The sequence below is a fragment of the Helicoverpa zea genome, chromosome 11 (genome assembly GCF_022581195.2).
Source record: "Helicoverpa zea isolate HzStark_Cry1AcR chromosome 11, ilHelZeax1.1, whole genome shotgun sequence".
Classification (NCBI taxonomy): Eukaryota; Metazoa; Arthropoda; class Insecta; order Lepidoptera; family Noctuidae; genus Helicoverpa; species Helicoverpa zea.
In genome coordinates, this window is record NC_061462.1 from 986,735 (window position 1) to 1,002,888 (window position 16,154).

Here is a 16,154-nt window from a genome sequence, read left to right on the forward strand (position 1 = left end):
TTTCTTTGTTTTAGGTATGTTTGTTTGCGATTATTAATCGATTTACGATAACGATATTATTAATCGATTTTGATGATTCTTTTTTTGTTTGATAACACTATCCGTATAACACATACTTTCGAGGCGGTCCCATAGTCATCAGATCAGGATCTGATGATCGAAACCCTCAGAAATTGAGGGCAAGTTTCGAAAGTTGTAGACAGACAGGGTGCTTGACACTCATGTGTATGCTTGATAGCACTAATCAGCAGTGAAGGTTTGGAGCTGACCTGATGGTGGAGACCAGAGAAAGTCGAGCGAACTCGACAACTGAATATATAAACTACCTCGTGTTTGGGCTCATGTTATTCGTATTGACGAGACCTTTGCACTAATGCTAATAGTGACAACTATGCATATCACTGAAAAGCCAATAATAAAAAACTTTTTACAAAAAAATAGAACCAACTTCCAAAAACACTAAAAAGCCAATTTAAAAACCAGCTTATTTTATGTGCATCGGCATTCGGCCTACAAGTCGGTGGCGAAATAAACTTGGGTACATCCATTAGACACCGACTTCTAGTCCGAAACACCTAAAATTAGTTTTTGGCTTTTTAGTGTTTTTGGAAGTCGATTCTATTTTTTGTAAAAACGGATGCGGCAGCCCACGGAGAACGAAATATCTAGACCCTAGATATGCTAGGGCTTAGATATAGATGCGCTAGCTAGGGCACTCCCTTCCTGATTCACAGCTGGTATGACATGTTCATTTATCATGTTACACTGCTTTACATTATGATTTAGTTTAAAAATTTAAGGATAAGGATATAAGGTAACTACAAATAAAATTATTTGCTTTAAGTAGGTATAAATATGTATTTTTATTCTACTACAGTTTCATACAAAAAATCGAGTTTTATAACTGACTACTGCTAGTAAATGCGGCTCCTGTTTTACTTTCATACCTCTAAATACAAGATTGTATTATGCTGCTACACAGGCTACCCTTACAATTCAGTTTTAGCTTTTAACTGCGCTACCATAGCTCTGAATGCTTTAAGGCCAGCTTCATTTGCTTCCTGGTATCCTGGGGCAGTCGCTTTCACCAGCTCGAACCACCTGTTTGAAAATATGAATTAGTTAAAACCGCGAGTATTTGTAGGTTGAGCTGTTGTTAGATACCTGTTGCTATTACAAGTGATCTATCTAACGTGGATAACTGGACCTATGTATAAGGCTCAAAGTCCTGTTACATACATAGGACGCGTTGTATGCTTATTTTGTTTTCTGTACAACATTACCAACTTACTTTTCAACATTGGGATATTCCTTCAAGCTAATGTCAACTGCGTCTATAGTGGACACAGTCGCCACGAGACTGAGGTCTGCCAAGGTCAGTTTGTCACCCGCAGCGTACTTCTGACCTTCGAGGAATGTGTTGAGGAACTGCAGAGCTTCTTCCAGCTTCTTCAGTAGAGCTTCATCGGCTTTCGCTCCACCGAAGATTTGAGGATACTGGAGACAAAACAAAGATAGCAGTCCATGACTGAGCAGTTTCCCAAAAACTTTTTTTCGAAATATTAGTGACCTAGTTTTTAGGGAAAAAGGTGTTTTTTTTTGTTAACTTTCTATCTTTTTACTAATTTCAATATCACTCTTTCTTTACTGACTTTACTTTAAAATGTTTTTTCCTTTACGATTCTTCGTCGAGGGCAAACTTGCATGTACATGGATGTCTTTAGCTACTTACGATGTAGTTTCCAAATCTTGGGTAAAGCGTTCCCAAGTCGAAGTCTAGTCTCTGGTCGACGATCGCCCTGGCTTTAGGATCACTAGGATACAAGTCGTTGTTCTCTCCACCATATTTGTTCACCAAGTATTTGCCGATGGCTCTTGACTCCCATAGAGAGAAGTCGCCGTCGACTAGTGTGGGCACTGTGTGTTGGGGATTCAGCTGAAAGTCAAGAAATATAGTAAGAACTTGTTTTATTTTCAACTAATACTGCCAATTACGTTGCGTGACCAGCACTAACGTCCCCTTAACGCGACTTTAACGCCACGTCTGCGTAGTGTTAACTTCGTGTTTGTTGCCAAGAAGTACCCACAATCACGTCGTCATCTTAACGTCGCATTTTACGAGCGTTGACGTTAGTGTCACCAAGCTTGTTCGAAGTACGATGGCGATTCCAGACATGCGTACCTATACAGTTACTACCCTTCAAAGCAATATCAAATCATGATAATTTTGAATACATATTTTTCTTATTTTATTTCTATGCTTATGATAGTGATAAAATAGTAGACCTATTTATTACATAGATAAAACAAAGTATTTCAGTATCAACTTCATTTTTGATCAGACCCCTGTCATCTGGCATGTACATCTTTTGTCATCCCCTTTTGTTTCAATAAAGCTCTTATAGTTCGGCCATTCAGAGAATGCGTTCCTGACACGTCGCGATTGAACTGACGACGTAACTACATTCATTGATTATTGATATAATAATGTTGTTTTAATGCTCCTCAATTGTTAAAACGGTAAACAACCAGCAAAAATATTTTTATATATCGTAACTGCAACGCCATTGCAAAGTTACGTCGTCAGTTCAATCGCGACGTGTCAGGAACGCATTCTCTGAATGGCCGAACTATACCTTCAAAAATTCTGGTGTGAGGTGTTCGCCATTTCTTAAGTTTAAGATATGGGGATTAAAGTGGACGTCGAGGGCTGCTGCTACGAGCAGGACCACTCGGCACGGTGCCGACCCAGGAGCGTAATACAAGTCTAAGGACATTCTGGATTGTTCTGCGAAAGGAAAAACAACGTAGTTTTAATTAAACCCGCAGAGAGAAGCATGACATAGCACTTTTATCTTCGTTACTGTTGGTTAAATTATCACTTTATTTTTAGCTGAGTGCAGGCTGATAAGTGACACATTCAGAGCAAGTCATTCTGATTGATGTCATGAGCAAATTCTAATTATTTACAGAGCAGTTGTTGTGTTGGTGATTTTTTTAAATTCCTTAACAATATTAGTTAACAAATTATAAATGCTTGACTAGCACAGTGTTAACACCTATGTTTCCATTTCAGGTGTCTTGCGGGGAACCCATTGTTATAAATATTTTTATTTTGAAATGGCCAAAGCTCCTGCTATAATTAACTACCCAACTATGTCCCAGTGAAAGCCAATAAAAATATCGATCATGTAGGTACATGATCGATGTTTTGGAGAAAACACTTTAAAACCTTTTTAAAATTGACAAATAAATAATTTAAACATAACGCTAAATAGATTTAACACTGATAGGTGGATTTTCCACAAACTCACTCCCGTGGAGTCTGAAACCGGCTTTCAGTATCTCTCTACATTGTTTATGGAGGTAGGTACATAGATATTTTTATTTTAATAAATGAAAATCTTATCGCTAAACAATATGGAATCTACATTTAAATCTAAATTATTCAATATTTTTTGAAGACTTTTATTGAAACATTATAATGTTATTATCACTTACCTATCTCACACCGTGATTCGCTGTTAACAGAGAAAATAATACTAAAGCGGCTAGCCTTGGACTCGATGTTATTACCCTTATAACCCAACCGATTTAAAAAGACCCTCGATAACGCCTTTAAGCCTGAATACACGAATCATGTATCGCGTCGTGTACCCCGCTAAAGATGACTGATAATTTTGTCGGTTTATCATAACAGTGTTGACTTTTTTGTTTATTAGACTATCTAAGTACACGTAGGTGTAAAATAAATATCATGATGTAATGATGCTGCAATTGCACTAAACCTTTTCAACTAATCTATGGATTTTGTGTTCCAAAAACCCACCGTACCTAATATCCGAACCCACCAGACGCAAACCTTTTGGATAGGTACGAGAGTAAATGTATGGTACTTATCTATTCGATTTCCGTGTACCGGGGCTGCTGAGACATTGTGATAAAGTCCATTTCACGAAAGAAGTACCGAAGACGCAGCGCTAGTGGTCTATGCGATAGCTCAGTAAATACGTACAAAAATATATAAGTAGTTCCACAATTTTCCGCGGGACTTCTTCCTCAAAATGAACTTTGGGAATCTACCCGAATTAAGTTGGTCTAGTGTTACAAGTCGTCAAGGGGTAGTCGAACACCTCACTACCCCGTGCAAGAGACGAGGCCCGTGCGAGGGCCAGCACTAGTGTGGGGCTGCGGAAGAATCTGGATTCCCGCGCCCCGCGCCCACCTGTAAGGAGGACACACTCCGCCCCTAAGACGACCCACTGACCCAGGGGGGTTTCAGCCGGTAAGAGTCCGGCACACCCCTCCGCCTCTCCCGCCTCTCCCCAGGCGGAGGAAGTCCATGAGGATAAACCCCCCAAAAAAAAGTGTGTAACACTTTTTTTTTTTGGGGGGGTTTATCCGTCCGGGGGGGTGTATCAGTTGCGAATTCTATGCACGTGGTCTCAGGTTTGATTCCCGTGGCAGGTCAAAATAGCTTTATAAACTTATAAAGCTATTTCAAAAGAATGGCCGGAGCCTTGAAGTCCCATTGGATAAATTACAAATAGTGTATCTGTGTCTACGCATACCCTTGTGTGCGAAAATGAATTCCTGCACAGCTAGTTGCTCTTTTTCGACAACAGCCGCAGCCGACCGAAGTAGCTTAAACTTATGAATAATGGCCAGTGGCAGAAGTAGTCAAGTAGTTACAGACCTATACAATTAGGAACACGATTTGAACTTTGGGTGATATATTTCTTGAAGAAAGAATGAAAACCTGCGGTATAATCCAAGCCAGTCTCCATCTTAGGGTACCACAGTAGGTACCCCTTTTTTCGTGGTCTTTCTACTGACGATTTTTTAGGTAGATAGAGGTTTGAAAGGAATATAATAATATAATACATAAAAAATTTAGATAAAAAAGAAACACCAAGAAATTTACATTATATTTTATTATCTTTGTCTTTAATAAAGTAATTACAGGTAGGCACTAAAAAAATAATCATGCATATTGAAGACCATAATACAATAACATATTTCTTAGATACAACAAAGACCGCATCCTCTCTTGAGAAATAAACCGGCCAGAGGCCTTAGTGCCGATGTTAGGACATTCGCCGACCGTCAATAGTGATGGCACGGGGCCCGAACACATGCCGTGTTCTCGTAGCGAATAGAGGGCAGTTAACAATATATATCCCAACGAGACGAACATCAAGCGAGCTTACAGACTAGCGCCGGAGACCGTCCGGCCTCGTCCGAAACATTAACTTCAACATGACGCAAAAATAAACAATAAAAGCTTCAATAAAATGTACATGTCACGCCGTTTCCATAGAAGGCACGTATTCGTAAAAGAAAAAAGGTATCCCTTTTAAAAAAGCTATCTCGTTACTTAGTAAAAACTACCAGCTATAGTGTATTACAAAACAATTAGACATACTTTAATTATGAAGCTATGATTTGTGTGCTATTAAACAGTGAACTTTACGCGAATTCCGTTTACCAGCCCGATTATTGCTCATTTTATAAGGAATTTAAGCCTAATACTATGGAAAAAATATATAAATTATAACGGCTTTTAGTAACTTTTCTTCATTATTTATTTGACTAAATAAATAATAGCATATAACATGAATTATCTACTAACGAAAATATGGTTTACCCCTAAATAAAAAAAGATAAATTCAGGTATAAATTACACAGGTATAGTGTGTCTAGCGCCAAAATTAATAAACTCGGGTGCTTTCTATAACCGAAGCATAGTTCCTTTACTAAGTTGTGTTATATTGAATCGTCTCTTCACGTTACGATAATTATTATATATTTTTTACTTTATTCGTTCGGACACTAAATATCAATAATTACACAAAGCTATCTACATGAGCCACTCTTAACCGTTTTTGTGTTAGTGTTGCCAGATAACAAATACATATCGTGCCATAGACAACTTATGGCAAACTTCGTGGTTATAAGATTTCATCTTTAGTGTTAGACAGTATATTTTGGGTCTGGCAACCTAGTTATTATGTTGGTAAACACCATTGTCTGGGAATGATTCGTAATGATTGCATTTATATCTCCAGCCGCATCTCTCTTTCCGGCTCCGACGTAAACTGGACTTTCTGAAAAGATAAAAGATTTTTGTGTTTAGTTACCACTTATAAAAATAAGCTGACACATCAAATAAACCAGATTTTAATTGTTGATAGATTAATAGCTTCTAGCAATTGAACTGTTTTGGCGAACATCTTTGCTAGCTGCCATCGAACATCCTCGGCAGTCATTACGGGTAGTCAGAAGTAAGTAAGTCTGACACCAGTCTAACCAAGGGGTATCGGGTTGCCCGGGTAACTGGGTTGAAGAGGTCAGATAGGCAGTCGCTTCTTGTAAATCACTGGCACTCAGCTGAATCCGGTTAGACTGGAAGCCGACCCCAACACAGTTGGATAAAGGCTCGGGAGATGACGGTAGAACTGTTTTAGCGTTCCATGAGTGTGCCGAAGGCTACTTGCCCTAAAAAGCCTTCTAACTGGCTATGATGATTTGATGAAGTTTGAATGTTCTCAACATGATCAAAAATTCAATTATGTAAACTTACGCTCGGTGTGTACGGCCTACTGGCAGCACTGCTTGCGCACGTTGTCGGTGTGCGAGGGCCGCACGTCGGTGGGCTCGGCGTCGGGCCGGATCACGTCGCCCTCCGGCGGGTCGCGCATCTGCTTCTGAGATACGATCCTGTAGATTTCTGCAAGGAAAACAAGCATTTGGATAAGTCAAAATCAAAAGTCATTTATTCAAAGTAGGCTGAAAATCAGCACTTTTTGAACGTCAAATCTACAAAAGACAGTCCCCAAAACGCTTGCCCTTCACCACTTCCCATGTGTTTTTGCTGAGAAGAAGAAGTGGTGGAACAAACTCCCCCAATTTGAAGAAATTTAGATCTATACTATAGATAGATAATGCTGACATGTCGTCAACCTCAGTCAGACATGTCAGACCACACTTATTTCAGAAACAGGTCCGATTGGAAAAATCATTTAAGTGTTAAACAGCCCGTATATCAAAGGCTTATCCAGTTGCATGGAACAGTGATTTACGTCTTTGTTAATTTAAAAACATTCAAACATAGATACCATCAGATTAATTTGTGTAGTTATTTCTGTCACTTGAGTATAGCTCTAGTAATTTAAAATAAGTTTTGTTTATCATATTATCATTTCTTTGATCTCTACGTTTATCATTTAGGTGAAGATTATATTATTTGGCAACAATAAATAGGTATGAACAATTCTGATAACGATTAATTACACCATCTATAAAAGATTCCATTCCTATTGAGGTTTCCTAAAATTCCTAATACAGAGTTTACAAGTGTTTGTGCCACAGACAGGAACAAAAGAACATTTGTGTTTTTGTCAGTAATTGGAACATTTCATCACAACACACTAATATTATAAAAGCAAAAGTTTGTGAATGTGTTTGTTTCTTATTCATGCGCAAAAACGACGGAACAGTTTTTGATGAAACTTGGCAGTAATAACTTATACATCAAAATAACATATAGGCTATTTTTCATCCAGATTTGGGATGTAGTTCTCTCAGGAAACGAGAGAAACAGAAGCGGAAGCTGTTTTAACACAAATACAGTCAAATAATATTCCATTATCCAGAGACAATCATAATAAAGTTTATCATTTGACCTTACTGCCGTATCGAGTGAAATGACCCCAAAATAGTTGACATTGTTATTGAGGCGGACTGGTCTAAATATAGACTATGACCGGTGTCGCGTCGCCCCAAACTGACGGACGTTGACTTGACATGTATATCCACTATACACGCATTTACCAACTATGGAGAAACATTATAAAGGATCCATCTTGAAAGTAGTATGGAATATGGGAATGTTAGATATCGAATATTTTTATTTTTAGGCACTTAGTACATTCTCAAAATGGCCAAGCCAGTTAGGTCGAATCCTCAAGAGCTTAATAGGGATAATGGCTTGCATAAGAAAAACACTACTTATGAGACGATTATATTTTTATGAAGTGCAATTTTATTTTTGGGAGACAAAACCCAAGAATGCTTATCACTCAATTGCAGTTCCAATGCCATGTGACTCCTTACTCATTTTGTTGGCACAGATATTATCGAAAAGCTTTTTGCTTGCGCAAAGTTGGCTACTATTGTAAATAAAAAACTGAACAAAACACATGCGTGCACTAAGATCAAGAAAGCTAGTTAGCCAACTGTAGGATCAGTAAGTAAGAAAAATTAAAAATTTTGAAAAAACCCCCGACGGTAAAAATCTTATTGAAAAATAATAAAATAACTCAAAACCCCCGACTTAACCCAATTATATAGGAATATCCGTCGGGGGCTGCCATTAAACCAGCTAAAGAATTTCTAGTGTCGTGAATACAATTATTGAAGAATTGTAGATGTTTAACGATGACATAAAATACACTCAATTAATTGTTGAAATTTCATACAGAAAAGGCAGCCCCCGACGGTTATTCCAATATAATTGGGTTAAGTCGGGGGTTTTGAGTTATTTTATTATTTTTCAATAAGATTTTTACCGTCGGGGGTTTTTTCAAAATTTTTAATTTTGTTAATTTTATTTCAGACTTTTTAGAGAGCATATACGAATTATAGTCTATATAACATGTTATTGCAATATTATTTTGCACCGATATTTTAGCGCCCTCTAGTGAATTACAGGCGTAATTTTTATTATTTGGGAACATGCATTAAGCACGTACACATTGCTGATGAAAACAGAATTGTAATCGGACGTTTTGATTATATTGCAACATTGTTTGGCACTAATATTGTGGCGCCCCCTAGTGAGTAATAGCCATGACACCTATCTAAGAACATGAACTCATCGAACACAAAGCCGTTATTGAAAACCGCATCAAAATCGGATCATTAACTTAGAAGGTAGGTGGGAACATTACTTTGCTGTTTGGACTAATATTGTGGCGCCCCCTAGTGAGTTACAGCCATGACACCTGTCTAAGAACATGAACACATCGAACACAAACCCTTTATTGAAAACCGCATTAAAATCAGATCATTAGTTTAGAAGATATGTGGGAACATTACTTTGCACAAACGCACACACAAACACACAAACGCACATCTCTCACCCTAAACGCATATACCTGCTCCGTTCCGTAATTTTTGCTTCGACTTGTTAACTATAAAAAAAAAATATTCGCGCTCGCTTCGCTCGCGCAATCGGTAACTACACACACCTCTGTTTTTCGTATGGGTTTGAATTGCAGTTGAAGGGCGCCGTAGAAATCTCGCCCAGGGCGCTGGTAGAGTTAAAACCGGCACTGATCGCAATTTATCTTTGTTTAATTGTTGAGGCATTCTATTCCGAAAAATCATTTTTCGCGCACGTCCGTTATAGCTTTTTGTTCACTTTGGCTTTTTATGATATGTTTACTTCATGAAAACTCTAAGGAAAAAATCGCGCTCGCTTCGCTCGCGGCTTCATGTACATTAGCACTTCATTTCTGTGCATATCTTACTTTTTGACTTTGCTTTGTTAATTTACAGTGGTTTTTATTTGTTTTGTGTCCTTAGACTAAAAAAATTTCGCGCTCGCTTCGCTCGCGCTTCCTTACATATGAAATGTGTCTCATGCGTCGACTTTTTCAACGGGAAACCCACCAAAAACCATTAATAACATATTTTACTGAAATTAAACATTGCTATAGATATTTAATTTCGTTAGTTTAAGTTACCCATAATCTGTTCTAAGCACTTTGATATACATTATGTTGGTACCTACCCATTAATCACAATCTTTCAATACATAGGGGCCACTTGGGTAATTATTGCACTGTATTGATGCCCTAAGCAATTGCTTAGTCTGCTTATGGGCTAACCCAGGACTTCTTAGGTTACTCTAAGACTTAGAGCATTTCAAGTAAATAAAAAGTTATGTGTAATATGTTATGTACCTATTGCAATATTTATGTATCCAAAAGGAAGTGCGTTTTTTGCAATCAGAGCGGTGCATGTACATATTTTTTTCTGTTGGACAAGTAAAATGGATATGAATGGGCGGGGGGGGTCCGGTCCCCCTGGACCCCACCCCTTATATATTTTTTGACAAAACCCAGTATAATATGTAGTCGTAGGGCGGCATAATCGGTTTTGCACGCGGGCGAACAAACAGCTAGCGGCGGGCCTGTTTGCTGTACAATCATTTTGCAATCGTAAATCATTTGCAGACAAAATGATTCATTATAGAATGACAGAAAAGGATAAAAACGTTTATTCCAAAGAAAAAATAGCGGAATGCCACATACGCTTCAATCGTAATCGAGTCGGGATCGGATCTCAGTCGAATTGAGTCGAACGTGAATCGTATGTCGCTTAAGTAAAATTAGGAGAATCGGGCCCCTGCTAAAGATAATTTTGTCGGTTTATCATAATAGTGTTGACTTTTTTGTTTATTATATCTAGGTACACGTAGGTTTAAAATATTATGATGTCATTACATCATCATTATGCTGCAATTGCACCTACCTTTTTACCTAATCTATGGGTTTTGTGTTCCAAGCACCAGACTCACACTTTTTGGATAAGTGCGAGAGTAATTGGGTACCTATTCCATTTCCGTGAACAGGGTACAGCTGATACATTGTGATAGGATTAATGTGACTACCCGAGTTAAGTTGGTCTACCAATTCTAACAAGTCGCGAATTCTATGCACGTGGTTTCAGGTTCGATATTCGTATCAGGGGCCCGATTCTGCTAATAATGTCAAAATTAAATAAAAATGGTACCTATAGCAATAGCAGTTTAAAGTTTAAACCTTAGCTGGCAATCTGCTACTAATATAAGACCAATCGTTTGCGATTGGTCTGTCATATGGTCTATACGGTAGTTTTCTCTACAATCATATTGCAATCGTACATCATTATCACGGCCGCAGCAGCTGAAAGTTAAGTATTTATTTAAAAACACTTTATGATATGATAAATGGCCAGTGGCAGCAGTCAACCCATACTTAAGAACTCACGAATTGAACTTTGGGTGATATAAAATAGAATGAAAACCTGCGGTATAATATCAGTATCCTGGGAAACTACTCCCAAAAACAGTACCCCTTTCTACGACGTATTTGACTGCGATGGGCCCACAAAAATTTATCTCGGTTCCTAGAGCTAGTTGGGTGAATTTCAGACTTTTAAGTCAAAGTTTGCTCATTGTTAAGGCACATATGTTATGCTCATAACGCAAGATGTGACGAGACTGCTCGGCGCCTGAACACGACTTGCTAAAGTACCTACCTATAATATAACGTGGAACATTGTACGATCACCTGTATATAGGACGTTAGTTAAATACTTACCTACTGGTCTTTAAGTTAAAGTAAAGTAAGAACAGTAGCCTTCCATGACAAATGTGCTGTCTGACACTGAATATTTTTTCAAATCGGACATTCATAAGAATCCTAGGATTACCTATAGCGTCCAAACAAACAACTGTGATTTTCGTCAGAAAACTATATAATCATTTTAAAGTGTGTGTTTGGAAGTTTTGTACAAACGAATGAGGGAGTCTACTGCAAGGTACTAGTCTACTGATTCACAGTAAGACATGTTCATTTATCACGTTACACCGCTTTTAATTATGATTAAGTTAAAAATAATAAGGATTATAAGGGACCAACAAAAGTACTTGTTTCAAATATAAATATTTTTATTTTTACCACAATTTCTTACAAAAATGCGAGTATTATACTGCGAGTAAATGCTCTCTTCTGTACCTCTAAATACAATATTGCATTAGGTATGCTGCTACACTTACAATTCAGTTTTAGCTTTTAACTGCGCTACCATAGCTCTGAATGCTTTAAGGCCAGCTTCATTTGCTTCCTGGTATCCTGGGGCAGTCGCTTTCACCAGCTCGAACCACCTGTTTGAAAATATGAATTAGTTAAAACCGAGAGCATTTGTAGGTTGAGCTGTTGTTAGATACCTGTTGCTATTACAAGTGATCTATCTAACGTGGATAACTGGACCTATGTATAAGGCTCAAAGTCTTGTTACATACATAGGACGCGTTGTATGCTTATTTTGTTTTCTGTACAACATTACCAACTTACTTTTCAACATTGGGATATTCCTTCAAGCTAATGTCAACTGCGTCTATAGTGGACACAGTCGCCACGAGACTGAGGTCTGCCAAGGTCAGTTTGTCACCCGCAGCGTACTTCTGACCTTCGAGGAATGTGTTGAGGAACTGCAGAGCTTCTTCCAGCTTCTTCAGTAGAGCCTCATCGGCTTTCGCTCCACCGAAGATTTGAGGATACTGGAGACAAAACAAAGATAGCAGTCCATGACTGAGCAGTTTCCCAAAAACTTTTTTTTCGAAATATTAGTGACCTAGTTTTTAGGGAAAAAGGTGTTTTTTTTTGTTAAGTTTCTGTCTTTTTACTAATTTCAATATCACTCTTTCTTTACTGACTTTACTTTAAAATGTTTTTTCCTTTACGATTCTTCGTCGAGGGCAAACTTGCATGTACATGGATGTCTTTAGCTACTTACGATGTAGTTTCCAAATCTTGGGTAAAGCGTTCCCAAGTCGAAGTCTAGTCTCTGGTCGACGATCGCCCTGGCTTTAGGATCACTAGGATACAAGTCGTTGTTCTCTCCACCATATTTGTTCACCAAGTATTTGCCGATGGCTCTTGACTCCCATAGAGAGAAGTCGCCGTCGACTAGTGTGGGCACTGTGTGTTGGGGATTCAGCTGAAAGTCAAGAAATATAGTAAGAACTTGTTTTATTTTCAACTAATACTGCCAATTACGTTGCGTGACCAGCACTAACGTCCCCTTAACGCGACTTTAACGCCACGTCTGCGTAGTGTTAACTTCGTGTTTGTTGCCAAGAAGTACCCACAATCACGTCGTCATCTTAACGTCGCATTTTACGAGCGTTGACGTTAGTGTCACCAAGCTTGTTCGAAGTACGATGGCGATTCCAGACATGCGTACCTATACAGTTACTACCCTTCAAAGCAATATCAAATCATGATAATTTTGAATACATATTTTTCTTATTTTATTTCTATGCTTATGATAGTGATAAAATAGTAGACCTATTTATTACATAGATAAAACAAAGTATTTCAGTATCAACTTCATTTTTGATCAGACCCCTGTCATCTGGCATGTACATCTTTTGTCATCCCCTTTTGTTTCAATAAAGCTCTTACCTTCAAAAATTCTGGTGTGAGGTGTTCGCCATTTCTTAAGTTTAAGATATGGGGATTAAAGTGGACGTCGAGGGCTGCTGCTACGAGCAGGACCACTCGGCACGGTGCCGACCCAGGGGCGTAATACAAGTCTAAGGACATTCTGGATTGTTCTGCGAAAGGAAAAACAACGTAGTTTTAATTAAACCCACAGAGAGAAGCATGACATAGCACTTTTATCTTTGTTACTGTTGGTTAAATTATCACTTTATTTTTAGCTGAGTGCAGGCTGATAAGTGATACATTCAGAGCAAGTCATTATGGTTGATTTCATGACCAAATTCTTATTATTTATTACTTACAAAGCAGTTCAAAAATCACCATTACACCAATGGTGATTTTTTTAAAATTCCTTAACATCATTCCTTAACAAATTATAAATGTTTGACTAGCACAGTCCATTTCAGGTGTCTTGCGGGGAACCCATTGTTATAAATATTTTTATTTTGAAATGGCCAAAGCTCCTGCTATAATTAACTAGGTACCCAACTATGTCCCAGTGAAAGCCATGTAGGTCCTACATGAGGTTTTGTAGTAAACAGTTTAAAAACTTTTTAAAATTGACAAATAAATAATTTAAACATAACGCTAAATAGATTTAACACTGAAACGTGGATTTTCCACAAACTCACTCCCAGGTGGAGTCTGAAACCGGCTTTCAATATCCCTCTACATTGTTTATGGAGTAGTGCATAGATATTTTCATTTTAATAAATGAAAATCTAATCGCTAAACAATATGGAATCTACATTTAAATCTTAATTATTCAATAATAAAACTCCTAATTTTTGAAGACTTATTGAAACATTATTTATTTGTTATTATCACTTACCTATCTCACACCGTGATTCGCTGTTAACAGAGAAAATAATACTAAAGCGGCTAGCCTTGGACTCGATGTTATTACCCTTATAACCCAACCGATTTAAAAAGACCCTCGATAACGCCTTTAAGCCTGAATACACGAATCATGTATCGCGTCGTGTACCCCGCTAAAGATGACTGATAATTTTGTCGGTTTATCATAACAGTGTTGACTTTTTTGTTTATTAGACTATCTAAGTACACGTAGGTGTAAAATAAATATCATGATGTAATGATGCTGCAATTGCACTAAACCTTTTCAACTAATCTATGGATTTTGTGTTCCAAAAACCCACCGTACCTAATATCCGAACCCACCAGACGCAAACCTTTTGGATAGGTACGAGAGTAATTGTATGGTACTTATCTATTCGATTTCCGTGTACCGGGGCTGCTGAGACATTGTGATAAAGTCCATTTCACGAAAGAAGTACCGAAGACGCAGCGCTATATAGTGTCTATGCGATAGCTCAGTAAATACGTACAAAAATATATAAGTAGTTCCACAATTTTCCGCGGGACTTCTTCCTCGAAATGAACTTTGGGAATCTACCCGAATTAAGTTGGTCTAGTGTTACAAGTCGTCAAGGGGTAGTCGAACACCTCACTACCCCGTGCAAGAGAGCCCGTGCGAGGGCCAGCACTAGTGTGGGGCTGCGGAAGAATCTGGATTCCCGCGCCCCGCGCCCACCTGTAAGGAGGACACACTCCGCCCCTAAGACGACCCACTGACCCAGGGGGGTTTCAGCCGGTAAGAGTCCGGCACACCCCTCCGCCTCTCCCGCCTCTCCCCAGGCGGAGGAAGTCCATGAGGATAAACCCCCCCCCCCCCAAAAAAGTGTGTAACACTTTTTTTTTTGGGGGGGTTTATCCGTCCAGGGGGGTGTATCAGTTGCGAATTCTATGAAAGTGGTCTCAGGTTTGATTCCCGTGGCAGGTCAAAATAGCTTTATAAACTTATAAAGCTATTTCAAAAGAATGGCCGGAGCCTTGAAGTCCCATTGGATAAATTACAAATAGTGTATCTGTGTCTACGCATACCCTTGTGTGCGAAAATGAATTCCTGCACAGCTAGTTGCTCTTTTTCGACAACAGCCGCAGCCGACCGAAGTAGCTTAAACTTATGAATAATGGCCAGTGGCAGAAGTAGTCAAGTAGTTACAGACCTATACAATTAGGAACACGATTTGAACTTTGGGTGATATATTTCTTGAAGAAAGAATGAAAACCTGCGGTATAATCCAAGCCAGTCTCCATCTTAGGGTACCACAGTAGGTACCCCTTTTTTCATGGTCTTTCTACTGACGATTTTTTAGGTAGATAGAGGTTTGAAAGGAATATAATATTTTAGATGTCAATCCTCCTTGCGCCCATCCTGCACCGAGCAGGCTGGCAAGAAGAAGAAGTTAAGACGTCGACTGCGATGACAGACCTTCAGAATTGACATGATTTCCAAATTATCTTCAATGCTGTATTTTTAATAACTTCGTTTTGATATCGTTAAATCATTTATAAAAGTAACGTTTGTAAGCAATAAAACTTGCACGGTTGTATGTCTTTGAATTATGTGTTTTTAATGTTTGTCTACCCCTTCTGATCTGTCCTTTAAGATCAGAAGTGGGATAGCCACGCGTTCTTTACCGTTTCGTTTGCCGTCTAAATTCAGTAATTATTTGTTATGTTATTGAAACTACATCTTAACCGTAAATAAGTTTTATTTCTTACACTCGAGAGTATTCTGAAGAAAAAGTATGAACTAGTTATAGTTCCGATACCGTTACGATTCTATGAATGATCCTCATGTGCTGTGAAACAACCACGATATAACCGACAGCACATTGGAAGCCACAACATCAACATTATAGCAAAGAACTGGTCAAAGTCTTGACTAGAAATTGCGAGAGGAAAAGTGACAGCTGCTGTGTCTTGTTTGTAAAACAAAAAGCGATCGAATGCTGGAGATACTGAAGATAGCCCACCAGCTGGAACTGCCTCAGTTCGATCTTACGAAGA

The 16,154-nt window shown here is 38.4% G+C and overlaps 2 protein-coding genes and 1 long non-coding RNA gene across 3 annotated transcripts; all 3 read right to left on the reverse strand.

The window, feature by feature from the left end:
- Positions 1–838: 838 nt before the first annotated feature.
- LOC124634232 (glutathione S-transferase 1-like) lies at positions 839–3,656 on the reverse strand. Its single transcript, XM_047169688.1, has 5 exons — positions 3,502–3,656; positions 2,637–2,788; positions 1,733–1,936; positions 1,292–1,497; positions 839–1,101 (listed from the first exon to the last, which is right to left on the reverse strand). Exons 2-5 carry the CDS (start codon positions 2,775–2,777, stop codon positions 990–992), a joined length of 663 nt encoding a protein of 220 aa, XP_047025644.1. The 5' UTR covers positions 2,778–2,788; positions 3,502–3,656; the 3' UTR covers positions 839–989.
- Positions 3,657–4,916: 1,260 nt separating this feature from the next.
- Positions 4,917–9,131, reverse strand: LOC124634234. Its single transcript, XR_006984835.1, has 2 exons — positions 6,584–9,131; positions 4,917–6,107 (listed from the first exon to the last, which is right to left on the reverse strand). It is a non-coding gene; the product is annotated as an uncharacterized LOC124634234 (long non-coding RNA).
- Positions 9,132–11,701: 2,570 nt separating this feature from the next.
- On the reverse strand, positions 11,702–14,261 carry LOC124634233 (glutathione S-transferase 1-like). Its single transcript, XM_047169690.1, has 5 exons — positions 14,110–14,261; positions 13,239–13,390; positions 12,568–12,771; positions 12,126–12,331; positions 11,702–11,935 (listed from the first exon to the last, which is right to left on the reverse strand). Exons 2-5 carry the CDS (start codon positions 13,377–13,379, stop codon positions 11,824–11,826), a joined length of 663 nt encoding a protein of 220 aa, XP_047025646.1. The 5' UTR covers positions 13,380–13,390; positions 14,110–14,261; the 3' UTR covers positions 11,702–11,823.
- Positions 14,262–16,154: the final 1,893 nt, after the last annotated feature.